Genomic DNA, 18,134 nt, shown 5'->3' on the forward strand with positions numbered 1-18,134 from the left:
GAAGTGAAGAAACTAGGGAAAAAAAAATTGAAATAATAGAATCAAAGCATTTGATCAGGGTTATTTTGTATGGATTTGGAAGGTGAATCAGGAGAGTATTGTCTTGTTGTCTTTTAGTCTGTTTAAAACAAAAAACCAAAGATATCCTGATCTTTCAAATTAGTTTGCCATAGTGGGATTAATTTTCAGAATTTTCTGTAGGTTAATTTCTAACAGAAGAGGTGATGCGTTGCAGCAGGGAACGCTTCTGCTTCCATTTGTCTGTGGGGCTGTCTGCTGTGCTTGGAGATGAGGTGTCAAACGATCCAAAGCATACTCAACTTGCTATGATTTCTGAAATCTTTAATGCTTCTGTTAATTATACATATATAAAATATCTAGCTGTGTGTATATATATATATCTGATATCTAGACATGTGTATTTTTTTTTTTAATGAGGGTAAACTTGGTTTCTACAGTATACTCTGTATATTAGTGTCTGTGCTGCAGAAGAATATTTCAAGCTGTTTAAGGTAATGTTGCAGTAGAATAATGTTCCTATTTTCATTCTGAGCCAGAACTGCAAAACAGGCTGCTTGGATCGTGGAGGCTGATGTACACACACAGCAGTTGGGAAATTCTCCTGAAAGAGCTGCAAAGAGATTGAGAGGTGTCTTTTTCTATTTAATATAATCACTGCACCTGTTTGCTGTTATCAGCAGTCTGAGAGCTGTTATGGCAAGAAGTTTCATGTGTTAGTTAAAGTGTTGTTAAATGTTGGGATTGATTGTAGAGAACAATTTCAGAGTGGCAGAAGAGGGATCTGGGGAAAGCATTCTGAGGATTAATGTTCTGAAATAAATGGTTTTTATTTAAAAGCTGCAAACATACATAATAATATAATGCTTGTTACTTTTAGTACTTGCATACATTCTCTGGGATTAGTAGAAGAAAATGAAAATGAGTTTGTTTGCTGGCATGTCATGTGGTAAAAAGAAAGTGTGCCTCAGTAATACTGATGTACTTGGATGGTCCAGCTGCTTTGGCAAACAGTGAAAAAAAGAAGGGAATATTATTTTGTCAATGAGGAATAGTAAATGTAAAGGAGAAGGAAAAAAAAAAAAATCTATGAGTGAAAGTGAAGGCAATAGGGAAGAAATACTTCTATGTTCTATGATAAAACTACATTCTATTTACTTATTTGTTCTGCAGCCATTTCATGTAATAAGGTAACCCATTGAAGTTCCCAAACCTTTGTCTTTCAAGTTCAGTTGTTTCTCAAACCTTAAAGTTGGAAATGAAAAAATAAAATGGTGTCTTCTCTCATCTGTGAAAGATAAAACCTTTGTCTTGGAAATGAAATACTGCGTTTTTATTATGTTGCATTCTGTCTAGAACAATTTGCAGTGTGGGCTATCTCAGCCAAAGTATTACTGTTGGAAATTATAAGTAATCCCCATGAAATAATTGAAAAGACCAGTTTGTCTTCTGCAATATTCTCTCATCTGTTCGAAATGAGGCTCAAAGGTCCAGGTTATTTCTAGACCCGCAGAAAATGCGTATACCCTGGAATCTTTTGTGTCCAGAACTCGGTCTGATACAATGCTTGAAGAGGTGACAGTTTTCTTGTGGTTCTGAACAATGCAATTTATTTTTGTTTAAACCTTCAAGAACGTAGTGCCTAAATTCTCTGTGTATACTTTTATGTCTTTGGTGAGATTGCCTGACATAATTAAAGATTGGATTCCTGGATTTGAGTTGCATCTCCCTACCAACCCGCATTGGTTCAAAGGTATGAGATAAATTCAGTTGTTACACTGGAAGCCCAAGCTGAAGCTATGTAACTTTTGCGTAAAACAGATCTCATTTTTCTCTTGCTTGCCTTTTTTGGGGGGGATTGAAGATTTAGTTCAAACAAGCATGACTGTAATCTCCCTAAGTACTAAATCTGAAATGTGTCTAAACCCCACAGACACAAATTATTTGCCAGTAGCATTCCATAGGAGCTGATGACAATTAGATAGTGCTGTGTTTCCTGAGGAGATGTGACTTTGGGAAGACTCAGATCCTCAGATATATGAATGTATGTGTGTTGATGCTTACAGGAAAGTGCAAAAAACATGCCAAATAGGCTTCAGCCATGTTTTGTCCCTTCATGGTTTGGTCTTTTTGAGTGTTCTATCTTAACTTCAGTTGAAGTAACAGTTAAATCTGATTAACAGGTAGCAAAGAATCCTAAGAAATACACTGTGAAGTTAATGGCCTCCAGAGATAGATGTGTGTCTTGAACAGGAAGCCTAGCTTTAAAAGATCTGTATATTTGTATTCCTTTAGAAAATCCTCTGTGGTTCCTGTCTGCTGACCAATTACTTTGTTGTGATTCCAGAACTCAGTGTTAGGAGTTGTGTGATGGATGACTGCTGGTTGTTTCCCAGTGCAGCCTGCTCAGCTGTTGTCCAGCTTGATTTTTGGGAATTTGGGCACATAGTTTGGAATAATGCCTTTCAACAGATTCAGGAGTTGGGACGACTACAGACTGTCCAGAAAGTTTTCGGTTTTTTCCCTTATGGAGGAAGAGACATTCTGTAATCTGATCACAAAGCAAGATACAAACTGTTGTTTTAACAATCAATGTTTTGTCTCCTTACCTAGACCAGTTCTGAGGTCACAGTTGATCTTTCTTCTTCATAGGCTGGAGGCCCCATGAATTCGTTTGCTGATGCTGAGTGATTGCTCCTTGTTTCAAATCTGTAAGGGAAATCAGCAATCAGTTGGAAGACAGCTGTACTGATAAGGTTCCATTGATCTTTCTCTCCTATCCACTCACTATCAATTAGAAATATCCATCGCTTTCATGATACTTGTTCCTTGCCCTTACCTTCCATACTGCTACCCTGTGATGTGGCTGGTCTCAGTGACGCGGCTGGCCTCAGTTGCTGATTATAATTTACGTGGCTGTAATTAACAGCCTGATAAAAATGTCTGAGTCAGTATCTGGGAAGTCTAGATAACAATAATGCTTGTGGTGAGAACTTTTCAATAACTCACTATATTTGATGCAAACCAATGGTGAAGGATTGCTGTTTTTAACAGGAAAAAAAAAAAATTCATATCAAGGATCAAATTTCACCCCGTGCAGCATGATTTAGCAGTATCCAGAAAATGAGAACTTAAGAAAATACAGAAAATTTGTACTCCATCTTGAGGAAAAATAATTATTTCCTCTTTAACAGAACTTCTGCTTATCACGGTGTTCACTGCAGTATAATCTGAAACATTGTTGTCATTTTACATACAACATTCCAGAAGCACGTAAACAACATAATACGCATATGCTTTCTCCAAAGTAATTGAGTTTTGAGAGATCATTAACATAAGTTTGAGATGGTCAGATTAGTTTACAAGATCCTGGGGAAGAAATGATCGTGTAACTTTTTTCAGAACTTGGGGAAGCTCCTTAAATACTTTTATTTATGTATTTGGAAATGAATGCAAATGCAGGTAGAGAGCCATCATACATTCTTTTTAATCTGACTACTGCGACAAATGTTTCTTAATAAAGGTTGTTAAATGGTGTATTTTTCAAACCTTTAAACAGATGCTACAAATATCACTGCAGACCACCACGATGTTCTGCATTAAATGTTGTGTTTAACAGGACAACTGTGGGTGGACCTGGGTGATGAGATGGGGGAAAGGACTGTGTGGAAGGACTGATAAGAAGGACTGAACAAGTGACAGAAAATGGATATGAGTTAGTGAACCATAGAATATTCTTCTATTTTTGAAAGTCTTAGATGAGTAATTGTCAACTGTGCCATCTGTAAGTAATGTGGGCTTCCAAATTTGTGGCAATTAAAACTGCCTAGCATCCCACTCCAGCCCTATGTTTTATTATGTGTACAAGTCAATACTGAAGGCTAATCTCTTGTGACATTAATCGTCTCATGAGGAGAGATGGAATAAATCAAAGTAGCCCTTCCTCTCTTCACTCATGAAGATAAATGCTATAACATGATGGCTGATCTTTGTTATGACACTAACCATTATATATTTAGCAGAGATAGCAAAATCCCACTGACAGCTAACAAAAGAATTCTCTCTTTACATGTTCTATGAGAAGGCTGTATTTCTTTACTTCAAAAACATGACTTATCATATCTGCTCTCAGAGAAATTTAAGCAGTGATTCTGTGTTGTGCCAGTGAACTAAATTCTGTATGCAACAATGTCATGATTCCAAATAATAAAAACTCATGTGAAATCAATGTGCAGTTCTGGGGGAAGAATGTATATAATGGGCTAGGACTGTTCAGATGCTACTGTTTTGTATTGCCAATTCTGATGAGAAAGTATAACTCCTATTAGAACAAAAGAAAAGCAACCAAACAATAAAGAAAACAACAACAGCAACAAAATAAACAACTCCACCATCAACCAAACTTCAGCGCTTTCAGGTTTGTGGAGGTTCTGTTCTCTACTTTGCCTCCAGTACTTGAACAGATGGGCTCAGGGAACTGAAAGTGACTTTTGCTTTTCTTCCTGTAATTGCAAGGGATTTTTTTTCTCTTTTTTTCTGGCTCTATCACTTGCTGCATGCCTTTCAGGAATTTCTTTCCGTGTTTTTCATGCTTTGGACAAGTCTGGTCTTTCTTTCGAGGATAAAGTTACTAAGAAAGACTCTTAGTCATTTTCTGTGTCTCTGCTTATTAATCTGAACAGAGTGGTGCTGTGTATCATCCTGTGAGGGAGAGACAGAGCAAACAGCTGAGTTGTGAAGTTTATGAACTTTCCCTGTGAGGTTGAGAGTATCAATGGCTCTTATATTGGCTTCTCACATAAGCATCAAAATGCACTACAAGTTTCATGAGATAGTTTCTTGCCATTTATCTTATAGAATTAAAATGACAGTATAAATGTAATAGTTTCATTTACGTGGTTATTGTCATCAGACATACTTTATAAGCATGAAGAGAAGTGCTTCTTGGCTGCTTAAATGTATTCATGGTACATCAGTGGAGTCAGTGCCAGCTGCAGCATGAAGCTTGTCTTTTTAGTAGGTGATTTTTACCTGGATAAAATACTTAAAATGGCCAAAACTGATAGGTTAGAATATTTAGCTGGAATACATAGTTAAAGTGCTTGATTTGTATTCTGCTTTGATTCCAGACTTATTATTTTTATTTTTCTCCTCTTTTTTTTTCCTCACCTTCTGGAAATGTTGGATCTGTATCTTTAGGACACTGTCGAACAAGATAAGCTCTGGTAATAAAGCAATGGCAACAAAACCGGCGTAACTGTCACCTCTTGTTAAGTCTGCTGCATTCAGAGAGTAGCCAGTAGGAATTTTATTTCTCACATTAAAAGTAACCCTTACACATTACATTTGCCTGAGGAAATTAAGCAATGAAGGCTTTTAAAGCTAGCACATACACGTTTTCTCTATTGATTTTTATGGGAAGTTTTACTCTCCATATATTTTTTTTATTTTTCTGTGCTGAAACATTGGTCATGCAGCAGTGCTTTTTTCAGTGTGTCCAAAAAAAAAAAAGAAGTATATCAGCTTTCAATAGTGCAAACGGTGTGTAGGGAAGTAACTATGGTTGTGGTTTGGTGCTTATTATTGTCCTTGTATTGTTCCATGAGTAGTGATGAGCACATTCATATTGCTGGTACTTCTTCTGTTACCTGTAGCATAAAGGCAGCCGACAGGGAATTCATATCCTTTCTACCCCATTAGTCTCAGTTACCTAAGCATGGCCTCTCTTCATTTTGTACAGGGGGAAGAACCAAAGGGGAATTTTTATCCCTGCTGGAATTAGAGGCATTTCAGGATTGTGGCCTGTTTCATCACTGAGCTAGTGTAGATATCAGTATATTTTGGGGTGATGGAGCTGGTTTTTGGTCCTGGTCTCTTCACTGAAAGAACGATTCATTACTGTAAGCAGCTTTGACCCATGTTTTTCAGCTGACTATACTAATGCTGAAATTGAAACCTCTACACTAATTTTCTAAACTTAATAGATTACATTCTACAAGCTGTGGAAGATTCACAATGCAGTTTGTCCTGTCAGCATCCCAGAACTACAATGTGCTGCTGGCTTGCTGCTAAGCACATGCACATTTGGGCTACCTTGGCCATGTCCCTCTGATTGTGGGGAGCCCACAGCAATGAAACATCTGTATTGATGTGCTAATGCATCAGGATGTAAAGGACATAGGGATGTACTGTGAGAGTGTACTGTGGTAAAGGACAGGGAAGAAAGTTTTGTTGTTGTTGTTTGTTTGTTTGTTTGTTTGTTTGTTTTTTACAATGGGGATGTGGAAAAGTTGCAGGTCTTGCAATACCTCAAAAGGCAAGAGTATCACTTTGTGTGCTGGGAAAGGCTGAGCAGAGAAAGGCAGTGGGGTGTTGTGATTTAAAGCAAGGAGAGGTAAGGCTTGCATGGCTAAGCAGAAGGCTGTACTGCACTGTCAGCATTGCGCATTCTGAGAGTCTGAATGCTTCACTACTTGAACTGAAGTTACTGCTAATAATGTAATGTAATGAGGTTACACTAATAGTAGTGGAACCCATTCCAGGGTAGGAAGTTTGACATCGTGCTCGCTGGGATATGTGTCTTTGATCCTCATCTCACACCCCTTGCTGATAGAATCCTGTGTACTCACTGAGTTCATCCTGTTAGACTTATGGAGATGTTCATGGACCTGTGCCAGCAGATCCTTTAAACGAAAGTTCCCGTTTGCTCAGGCAAACTGATTACATCAGTAGGGAGAGAAATATGAAGGCCTCCTTTTCTTTCATTATATTAGACCAGATTGGTAAGCTGTTAGAAGATGCCAGTTGTCGAGAGTTGAAAACTTTCCATACATTCTCTAGTGTGATGGATGAGACTGCTGGCGATGCCAAGATGTCTTTGCTGATAGAACTTTGGCTTTTAAAAGAAATAACATGATTATATTTTTACATGATTTAAAATCCAGTTTCTTTTGAATTGAAAATGTCAAGTGTAGGGTTTATTTGGAATTTCCAAAGCAGCACTGCTGCCTTTCTATCAGTTTAAAGTGTGACGTTGTAAATGGATAAATAAAACTAATAAAAGGGTTGAAGCTTGATCTCCAAGCAAGCTTCAGACAAGCTGGTCACAGAAATGGAGTGAAATAATAAAAAAAAAAAAAACCAAACCTGAATCATTCAGCTTCTTTCTTTCTTCTTCTTTCATTCAGTATTTTAGGAGATGATATTGCTTTATGTGTCTGGCAGGTTAGAAAAGTTAGGCTATTTTAGATCAGCTTACAAACAATTCCGCATTAGAAATTGTTGTTGCCTTTAGTTCATACTAAAGGAACTGTGCTAAAATGCTTTTGATTGGAAGAGGGCTGGAGAATATGGATTCAAAGTGTTCTTTAACTATTTGAGCTTTCAATGTCAGTGGTGTTACCTTGGAACCTAAAATAAGCATGGATTAGTAAGCAAGCACAGAAGTGATGTTAAAACTTCGCTTAATATATTTCAGCGAGTTTAGGTGTTTTCACGTGATTTTCTTGCTCTCTTTACATCTTTGCTCCTTTCCTTGCTTGATTTTGCTTTTCTTTCTGATGTAATGAAGCATGAATTACAAAGGCAAATGCATGGTATAGAACGTTTTGTGAAAGACATCTCTGATGAAGTGCAATTACCTCCACTCAAATTTTGTACCTTCCTTACAGTAACAGTGCTTGCATAAGGACAGAAGGCCTATGAGAAGAGTTATTACTCCTATTTCAGCTTCTTTTAATATTTTAGTACTTGGAAATTACCCTTTACCTTTCTCTTAATCACTATCAGCAAGAGCCCCATGGACCTCTGTTTAAGAACTGTTAAAATAGCTTGTAGTGTGTCTTCCCTTGTTATTCCCTTTCCCCTTCACATCCTGTATACCCTTTCTCCTCCCAGTCTTTTGGTTTTCTTTTCCTCATCTATCTCTATCCAATTCCTTTCTTCTCCAGCTCTACATCTTAGCCGTACCCTCTCCTCTCCTAACCATTTACCCATCTTTCTTCACACAAAGGGCTTTGAACTTTTACCAGGCTGCCCAAAATTCCCCAATGGCTACAGCCGTTAATCAAAAATGAATACAAAAGATTTGAGTGGGGCATTTCCCACAATAAAATCAGTCCTCCTGTTAACCTCACACAAGCAGCTGGAAAAGACAATGCTGGATTTATTCCAGGATGCTGTTCTTGCACCCTGTTTGGAACTCCATCTTTCAATTTGTTAATTTAGGAATGGGTGTCTAGAAAAGATGATGCATATTTTGCTTAGAAGAAGGAAAGATATTTTTCTGTTCTTCTATCTACCCTTCTCTTTTTGGGCAGTAAAGAATGTCTGTTGTGCAGTTTAGCCTTACTTGTATTGTAGCTGCTGAGTGGGAGCTCTGGCAATAACTGTGCTATTCCTTTTTCTCCTCCTGAATTATTTAAATAACATTCTAAAGAGAACTGCTCCAGTTTGTGTGTAGTGGCTCAGCATATAGTTGGACACTAAGCAGATGTGATAAAATGATTCTGAGTTTCGTCAGCAGTCTGACCTTCAGATCCCTGCAGGCAGCTTGCAGAAAAAGGTATGGCTCTGTCTCACGTACTGGACTCGATGATCAGTATCACCAAGAGCTCTGGACCAAGCTGCTGCTTTTGGACCATAGCACTGTTTCAGTCCACACTAGGTTTGTCTTTAGAAGCATCGTTTTCTGTCAGTGTCATAACTCCCAGATGCAGGAGTAGTGGCTGTCTCTCTGGCAAAGCTTTTTTTCTTTTTACAGGATGATGTTTGTGAGTGGCAAGCTTTACTTTCTAGTTTTCCTTTCTTCATGCTGTTCCTCTACTTGTGTTCCCTCTAGTGGCTGAGTTGCAGATGGTTGAGCAGATCTAATTCAAGCAGCTGTACATATAAATTGAATTAGCCACACTGTCCATTTCATAGGTTAGCAGGATTTGTGTCTTATGCAGAGCTCAGAATTTTGAGACTACTTCAGAGTCCTCTTGTTACCAGGTCATTGGAAAGTACCTTTTCTCCAGTGTAGCACTTGATGTTTTTGAGCAGCGTAGATGTACCTAAGGTAGATATCCTGCTGAGGAAGGGAATTTGGATTTCTTCTCATAATATGTAACTGGCAAGACTTTTCAGCTGGAACTGGGAACATGTGCGTTCATGGCATTCATGTAGTTGTTCAGTATTGCTCAAGTTGTGCATTGGTAAGTGCAGGTGAAACAGTTTGTCAAGCTGCTACCATTTGTAGGGAGGTTTGATTTCTTCTGCTAGTGCTTTGTAGTTGCCTTCTCTTTGAGGTATTAACCAGAGTTGGAACGGACAGCAAGAATGTGTTCAGTGCAATGTCTCCTTCTGTTCTCTTTCAGGCTATCGTGATGGGTATCAAACAATTTGTCCCAGTAATTTAGTGGCTGTTCCTTTTTAAGGCTGTAGTTGAATGGCAGGAATAAATAGAGCATATTTGATCCTCAGCAATAGAGGTTGCAGTCAGTGCAAACCATTCTTTCACCACCATCCTTTGCAGCAAAACACATCAAAACAATCATAGTTTTCATGACAGTCCTTTAGCTTATTTTAATTCCAGCATTGTTAGTCACTGCCCATACACTGTATGTGTTGGTGGATGGAGTGGGAGGAAGGAGAAAGATACTTGAAACAGATAAAGGCTTCCTCCTCCGATGTGCATTAGTTTGTCTGACCCAGCAGTCTATGACTCAAGTACGCTATGGCATTTTAGGATTTTATTTGCCTTAGGGGACAGTCAGTAATTCAATTTGAATCTCTGATATTATTTTTAAAAGTCTAGAAATGCAAAAGGGACTGTAGGCTTTTAGTAATGTTAATGGTGAGGTATGGAAGCAAGAGACCCTCATGCAATTATCCGTTCAGTGTATTCATTAGCTCACAGACTCTTAAGTAATACTCCAATGCTATTTTTCATAACTAGGGGGAAGAAAATATTAGGATTGTCATTAAAATGTTTGTTTTTTTTTTTAAAGTATATATATATATTTTTACTGTGATAAATAGACTAAAAGTTACAAATGGAGAGTACCAGGGGGAGGGGGTAGAAAAAGGCATCGTAGTTAAGGTTTTCTTAAATTAATCTTTGTTCTGATAAAGAAAACTTAATCAAGTGCCTGAGACATGGTTTTCAAATTAAGTAGTTCTGAATTGCAGAATTTGTGCTTTTCAGTTAGGACACGAACAGTTCTTTAAATAACAGGCCTTTGTTTAAAGGGTTAGATGAAGAGAATTAAATTCATAGGGTGTATGAACTGCAGCCCAGGCGACATGTCCAGCAGTAAAATAAGTCCACACAATGGGCAATTGTTTGCTCCGGCACGGTTAGCCTGTCTAACACACTCCACGTCTCAGTTTGTCATTACACCCTGAATGTGTTCTCTTCATACTGTGGTATTTGAAATCTGCCCTGTGGGTTTGGTTAAACTTTCTGTAGTAGTGTTATGCATCCTGCTTGTTGGTTTCATTGTTGTTCAGTGAAGATGATCTTCCATATCCCTCTGTCTGGCCATTGTTCCCACAACCAGTTCAGTGCAGCTTCCTCAGCACAAACTGCTCTCCCTTCTCCATTGTCCAGAATGGGGGACTGCTGATGTTTGCGTACTCTTATTGTTTCCTTCCCATTACTGTCAAACACACGTGGTAATACTTGGCTCGTTGACTGACTCTACAGAGTAGGATGTGATGTTGTAGAGAAGGGGACAGGGCTACCCAAATTTTCTCACTTGCAGGGAGGAGCTGCCCAGGTGTGCTGAGGGGCCTGTACTCAGGAAGAGAAACAGGGAATCCTCCACAGTGAGTAACCCCGCATTCAAGTGCAGTTTCCTTCGTAGCTGTGTCCAGTACAGTGTAGTTTTCCTCTTCTGTTCTTTCCAGTTTGCCCTCTGGAATGTTCCCAGTTCAGTTCTGTTCCCTTTTCTCCCCTGTGTTTTGGTGTATTCTTATTTGACTTTGTTCCTTTTCTTTGTTGTCTTTTCAAAGGTCAAACTTTCAATTTTCTCCTATATGTAAATCTCTTCTCATCCTCATCTTAATCTTCAGTGTCACTTTTCCATTGTGCTTTGTGGTTCTGTCCATAATATGCCATACCATTTCTCTTGCACTGCTGTGCCGTGGCCCTTTTCTCTTTACAGTACTTTTAGTACTTACTCATTGTCATACTCTTTCCTATCCACTTTTCCTTCTCCTTTCAAATCACCTTTCGGTTTTCCTTTCCTGACAGGTCCCTTTTGAATCTTGCCTATTGATGTACACGAGATAAGCTCAGTTCAGCTCCCAGACCTTTTCTAGTGCAGCCCTTACTTCTGCATTTTTCTTTGTGGAGATGAAAGTTAAAGAATAAGAAGCTCATCTGCAACAAAAGAACCAAAGGATTTGGTAAACTGTGTTTTGGTTGAGAAAGAGAACAGGAAGCAGGCTAGGGTTATAAAATGATGGAAGTGGGCAGTGCTGGTCAATTGGTAGTGAGCAAAGAGGCTTTGGCTTCTCTGCTTCTCTGTATGAGCTGTTTGAATTACAGCCCTGATTGGCTCCCTTCACAGATTGCTGACTAGTGTGATATGATTTGGTGGTGGCTCCAGTTTCTAGTGGGCAGGTATCCACACAGAAGTAGCAACTTGCACAATTGCTTGTCTTTGTTAACTCCTAGAGAGAAGCTCAGGATCAGGCAAGACTGGAAACTGAACTGGTGTCTTGTTTACCCGTGGTAGAAATGCAGGTTCTGGCTGAGATAATGTTGGTGAGATGCTCTGGGAAGCTTGCATTGCTGTTGCCTGTGCTGCACCTTTTACTGCTAATTGAAAGGTTTCCTTTTCCAGGGCTGTCAGTCTGGCACGTCACCTGAGCAGAAGAGTGACTGTTTGTTTAACAGCTTAAAAATGATTGGGACAAAAGGAAGTGGGGAACCAGAAAATTCTGTACAAAATGAGTGTATGTGAAAAGAGGAATGAGTTACTTTGGGCTTGATTGGAGAAGGCAAAGGAGTGGAAAACTGAGTTGAACTGGAAAAATACATTGCTCTCTGTCATGTAGCATCTTGTGTGCTGTGACTGTTCTGACTACTTTATTTTTCACTGTTTTTAGAAACAAAGAACGTTTTGCCCTAGCAGAGTCAATTCTCTTTTTTTGTTTCTGAGGTGACAATAAAGCCTAAGTGTCAAATATTCAAGTGGCCTCAGATGGTTCTAAAGTAATTAAAAAAAAAAAAAAAAGGAGAGGGGGAGGAGAACATGTCCTGTTGTTTCTCGCTTTTTGTTTTATTTTCCCTTCTCCTTGAAAGAAATTCTGTTGCTCTGCGATCAAATCAGTTGCGTATTTCACCTCTTCGTATGGAACCTGGTAAGCATCGTTCCCAGGTGATATAGCAGATGAGGCACACAAGAAGCAAAGTAACCCTGAGTCTTACTGCAGTTTCTTGGATTATATCTGGCCTTCCAGCAGACAAAGGACTCCGACCTCAAGACTAGCATTCCCTGCCTTTCGCATGTGACTGTACATGAACTGCATGGTTTATAACCTTACAGATCTGCAGGACAGCTGTCATGTCACTTATACATTTATTATTTATTTTCAGGCATTGGAAAAGTATCCCAACTCACCAATGACCGCAAAACAAATACTGGAAGTCATTCAGAAAGAAGGGCTAAAAGAAACAAGGTCAGTGTTTATATGTTCTGTATTTTTACTGTCTCCGTGAAAACTGTTTAGGAATGGTTCACAAAACACAATGTGCTCATTAATGGCTGAATTAATTTCCAGTACCAACTTGGGAAATACAGCTGATGGGTTTTGTTTCTTAGTCCAAAGCTTTTAAAACGATAAGTGGCTGGCTTAACTGTGTACCTGTCTAATAGCCTCTATAGGCCAGCTCCAGTCTAATGGCTTCTTCAGAAAGACAGTGGGATCTGATCAGAAAGATCAGTGATGCTGTTTAGTTTTGCCTGGAGACCCAGGCTTAGCACCATTAAGCTGTTAGAGGTTAGGTGGATTATCCAAAGCCTGTGGAACTCGAGTGGCCTTCCATTGCCTCCATTACGTTTTGAATCAGATAACTATGATTTGCTTCAGATGAGCATGCCCGTTTCCTTTTCCTCAAAAGTGATCTAGGATTCTAGTGACCCACAAGTGGAAACGTGGGCAAGAAATAAAATAAGGAAAAACTGCTTCGTGATGGTCTTCCACACAATGCAGTTTCCTGTCCTCCAAATGATGCAGTAATATTTCACTGTTCTAATAAATAATTTTAATCATTACATGTTGCTGTCTCAAAGCAAAAGGAGACATTTGCTTTTATTTTAAATTTTTTTTAATTAAAATAATTACATTATTTTATTATGTCACCTAAAATGTAGGAAAAGAGAACTTCAAAGGCTTTGTAGAGTCGTAATAAAGTATTATGTCCATTACTTCTGAATTTTTATTTTGTTGAACCAGATTTAACAATGGGATATATTGTTACTGAATTTTGTTATTGTTCCTAAGAAGCAGAATACTCAGAGTGGTCATTTGCAGAGCATAACCATGTACTGCTTTCTTTGTATCATTGTAACACGCTTATGATATCTGTATGTTGGTGAAAGTGCAAAAGAGATGGTGTGCAAGTTGATTTTCCCCCTTTTTACAGATTATAACATGCATTAGTTCTTGCTAAGAAGTTTCTTGAAGTATATTTGGCAATACCAAGGAAACAAGGGAACGAAAGCTTTTGAAAATGAATGTCCAGACATGTGTTATGCTGCAAAGATTTGCATACTGAAAAAAAAAAAGACAAATCTGTTTTTATTAAGATACTGTTTTTTCACAGCAGTGAATAGATTGCTTTCTTCTTACTTCCTGTGATATGAGACAACTGTATGGTAGCAGCTTGCATGCCTGATAATAGTATTTCTTTGTGATTTTAAGAGTTCTTGTTTCCCCAGACAGTGCATAAATAAAATTTTGTGTGCAAAACCTATGGGAAGCAGTGAAGGCAGCATTTTTATATGTTTTAAATATAGAAAATGTAGAATTGTTGCTGAATAAATAATAGGATAAAGATTCCTTTAAAAAGCATCAAAACCAGAGATTCTCTTTCATTGCCCAAGTATTTTAGTGACTGAGGATTGTAGGCAAACAGGAAGGAATCTGAAGTTCATACTGACCTGATTTTTATTCATGGTATATGCTGGTGTATGTGAATATGCAGTTTATTGCAGGATGCCATATGTGGCAGTGGGTATGTAGACAAGTGAAAAAGGATACAGTTGAACATTCCTTATTCAATATGTGAAAAATTGTACGAAGTTGCGTGCATGTCATTCTGCATTGTTTAGTGTAGAAAATCTAAATTGTGCAAGTTTAATAAAGAAAGATATTGATTCTTTATTTTTAATTTTTAAAGTGCTTAGTTTCTCATTTAGCTTCTGATTTTATTCAAGAGTTGTGTGTCTGTCACATTTTAATATTAGTTAAGCACAAACTTGCTTGCTCTGTAGACTTGAAAACTACAGAAAAGTTCTCAGGTGAAAGTATTAAATTCCGTAAAATGTTGTCTACCGAAGAGTAAGAGCTTCCCTGGGAAGCTGAAAAATATAATGCGGCATAAGCTGGCTAGTTCAGAAGCATTTCCATACACTAGTTGTCTGGATGTCTATCTCCTGGTAAGGACATACACATATTTTGTTCACTGGGCCTTTGCACTTAAGGACTGTGAAAGCAAAATTTTACTTAAGTCTAAAGTCTCCCACTCACTTTATCAAGCTCTGCAGTTTCTTTTAGTATATTTCTACCAGTATGGTACCTTTGTCATTACTGAAGTTATTCCTTCTCGGTCTTTAAGCTGCAGCCAGCTAAGACGACTGAAGAATGTAGATTTTATGATATGCAGTCACGTAGTCATAAGCCTTAGAATGGAGCTAGCACATTTTATTCTGTAATGATTTGTGTATTTTTCCAAGTCTGGACTTACGCCAGCAGTATGTTACTACATTAATATACTGTGCTAATTCCTTTATACTGATTATCTTTGTCAGTAGAACCTTGGCAATCCTAAATGAAGTTCTTCAAAAATTCTTGTTTCTGCTGTTCCATTTATAGATGAATGAGATTAGTTGGCTTAGTCATTCTTCAAATATATTGCAGCAGTAATTAATCTAAAGCTTTTTGCTGTGATAGTAAAGCTAAATCAATAACATATGAATTTCAGCAATTTCATTGTAGTCATTACATGTAATCTTTAAAAATACACTATCAGACTCTTCAGGCTTTTCTTTTGTTTGTTTGCAATAAAGACATCCAAGATCTACATTTATATTTCACTACTGAAATTGTTAAATGCAATAGGAGGAAAATTTCAAAGTTGCAAAGCAGATATAAGTTAGGAGTTAAAATCAAAAGCTACTAATGTAATGTGAGAGGTCATACACTTAACTAGGTTCACATATCTTGGGATGTATGGCTCAGTTTTGTTTTTTAAATATCTTCCTGCTGTGATGGCCGGTTGCCAAATGATCAGCTGGCTGGCAGTTCTTTTGCTATCTAGAAGTATTAAAAATTTGTACGGTGAACCTTTTGGGGATGTAGAAATACATGGTGTTTTTTGGGGTGAAGTGGAGGCAAGTGAGAAATATTTATGAATATACGCTTACCTATCGGTTGCTTCCAGACAACAAATTTAGCCATGGTTTCCACAAGGCGGAAAGCTCATGCCAAATAGAGTGTTGTGACCTAGAGTTCCTGTCCAAAAATGTGGCTGTTCAGATCTCCATCTGCAGGGAGTGCATGAGCCTTTTGTTACTGGTGAAGGGCAGCAGTGATACCACCTGTGTGAAGTGTGAGCAGGTGGAAGATCCGTTCAGTATGATGGCAGAGCTCAAGGAGGAGAGGGAGAGGTTAAGAAGCATCAGGAAGTGTGAGCAAGAGATAGACTGGTAGAGTAAGTCCTTGCTGCGCCTGCAAGAAAGGTGATACATCCCAAACAGTGATGGACCCCCTGCCCTGTCACTGTAGGGCAGAGAGAAGGGGCCTAAAAGATGAGGAGGACTGGAAACAGGTCCCAGTTTGGCATTGCATGGAGACCCCTTCCCTATCTACCTCTGTTTCCTAAGAATTCCTCCATAATAGGTTTGAGACTATGCGATTTGAGGGAGAGGTAAGGGAGGATCATAGAATCACAGAATGGCTTGGGTTGGAAGGGTCACCAAGAATCATCAAGTTCCAATCCCCTGCCACAGGCAGGGCCAACAACCTACAGATCTGGTTCTAGACCGAGTTGCCCAGGGCTCCATCCAGCCTGGTCTCAAACACCTTCAGGGATGGAGCATTCACAGCCTCTCTGGGCAGCCAGTTCCAGCACCTCACCACTTTCTCTGTAGAGAACTTCTCCCTGACATCCAATCTAAACCTTCCCTCCTTCAGCTTAAAACCATTCCGCCTTGTTCTATTGCTATCTACCTGAACAAAAAGTTGATTCCTCTCCTTTTTATAATTTTCTTTGAAATACTGGAAGGCTACAATGAGGTCTCCTTGCAGCCTTCTCTTTTCCAGGCTGAATCCAGGCTGATTAGACCGTTGTGAGACAGTTTAGTTTTACCCTACTGATAATGTGTTGTTGCGCTAGTAATCCTCAGCCTGTCTTTGCAGGGAAGGTGCTCCAGCCCTCTGATCATCTCAGCCCCTCCTCTGGACCCTCTCCAACAGTTCCACATCTTTCCTGTATTGGGGCCCTCAGACCTCGATGCAGTACTCGAGATAGGGCCTCAAAAGGGCAGAGAGGAGAGGGACAATCACCTCCCTATCCCTGCTGGCCACCCCTGTTCTGATGGATCCCAGGCTTAGTGAGCTACAAGAGCAAAATGTTGGCTCATGTTCAATTTTTCGTCCACCAGGACCCCCAAGTCCTTCTCTGCAGGGTTACTCTCAGGTTCTTTTCCCAGTCTGTATACATATCTGGGATTACTCTCACCCAACTGCACAACCTTGCACTTTGCTATGCTGAGGTCCCAGAGGTTTGGAGGCTTGCTAGTGTGACTCCCATCTACAAGAAGTATAGGGAGGATTTGGAAATCCTGGCTTTTATCCGAAATAGTATTGCCAGCAGAAGCAGGGAGGTGATCGTCCCTCTGTACTTGGGCCAGTTGAGGCTCTTGAGTTCTGTGTTCAGTCTTGGGCCCTTCACTACAAGAAAGATACTGAGGCCCTTGAGCATGTTGAGAGAAGGGCAACAAAGCTGGGGAAATTGGAACACAAATCTTATGATGAGTAGCTGAGGGAACTGGGATTATTCAGTCTGGAGAAGAGAGGAGGCTCAGGGGAGATCATATAGCTCTCTATACTACCTGAAGGGAGGTTGTGGCAAAGTGAGGATTGGCCTCTTCTCCTGTGTAACTAGCAATAAGACGAGAGGGAATGGCCTCAAGTTGTGCAGGGAGAGATTCAGGTTGGATATTAGAAAAAAATTCTTCTCTGAAAGAGTGATCAGGTGCTGGAACAGGCTGCCCAAGTAGGTGGATGAGTTCACCATTTCTGGAGGTGTACAGGAAACCATTTAGATTTGGTACTAAGGGACATGGTTTAGTAGAGAAATGCTGATGGTAGATGGACAGTTGAACTAGATGATCTTGGAGATCTTTCCCATCCTTGATGATTCTGTGATCAGCTCTAACCTTAGTGTTTTCTTCTGCAGTTCTGTGACCCTGCTGATGATTGTCTGTCTTGTATTTTTGATGTTACTGTATAGGTTTAGAATTCCTCCTTTGTTTTAATAAATTGTTTTCAAGTTTTCTACATATGTTTTTCAATATGTTTTATTAAGATTGCTTTATTGTGTAGTCTTGCATTTAGCATGCTTGCATCTCTTCCAAATTTAGCATTGCTTCTGTATTGGAGCTTGTTTCCTTTTGTAGCATAATCTTTTCTCTCCTTTGCTTATGGAAATTCCAAGAGAAACAATGTCAAAAGGCTTACTGGATTTGAGGTAAATGATACCCTCTCTGTTTCTCTCTCTACAGTCTGGTACTGTGTCAGAAAGGATATTTCTCACGGATTTGAAGTAATTTATTCTTGACAGATACACGTATTACTCAATTTCTTATCTCATGAATGCTTCCAGATTATTTTTATTCCAT

General features: G+C 39.0%; 1 protein-coding gene across 6 annotated transcripts in view; it reads left to right on the plus strand.

The window, feature by feature from the left end:
• Window positions 1-18,134, plus strand: part of ASXL3 (ASXL transcriptional regulator 3) — a 129,968-nt gene that overhangs the window by 13,956 nt on the left and 97,878 nt on the right. For 4 of the 6 annotated variants that reach the window (XM_042869117.1, XM_042869118.1, XM_042869119.1 and 1 more), the window contains exon 2: window positions 12,605-12,687. In XM_042869117.1, coding sequence (XP_042725051.1) covers window positions 12,605-12,687 — 83 coding nt within the window. Of the gene's footprint in view, window positions 1-2,733; window positions 2,775-10,774; window positions 10,828-12,604; window positions 12,688-18,134 lie in introns of those variants that run through there. The other 2 variants (XM_042869121.1, XM_042869122.1) reach the window with 2 other exon arrangements.

The sequence above is a fragment of the Lagopus leucura genome, unplaced genomic scaffold (assembly GCF_019238085.1).
Source record: "Lagopus leucura isolate 7727_CA_CO unplaced genomic scaffold, USGS_WTPT01 Super-Scaffold_100002, whole genome shotgun sequence".
Classification (NCBI taxonomy): domain Eukaryota; kingdom Metazoa; phylum Chordata; class Aves; order Galliformes; family Phasianidae; genus Lagopus; species Lagopus leucura.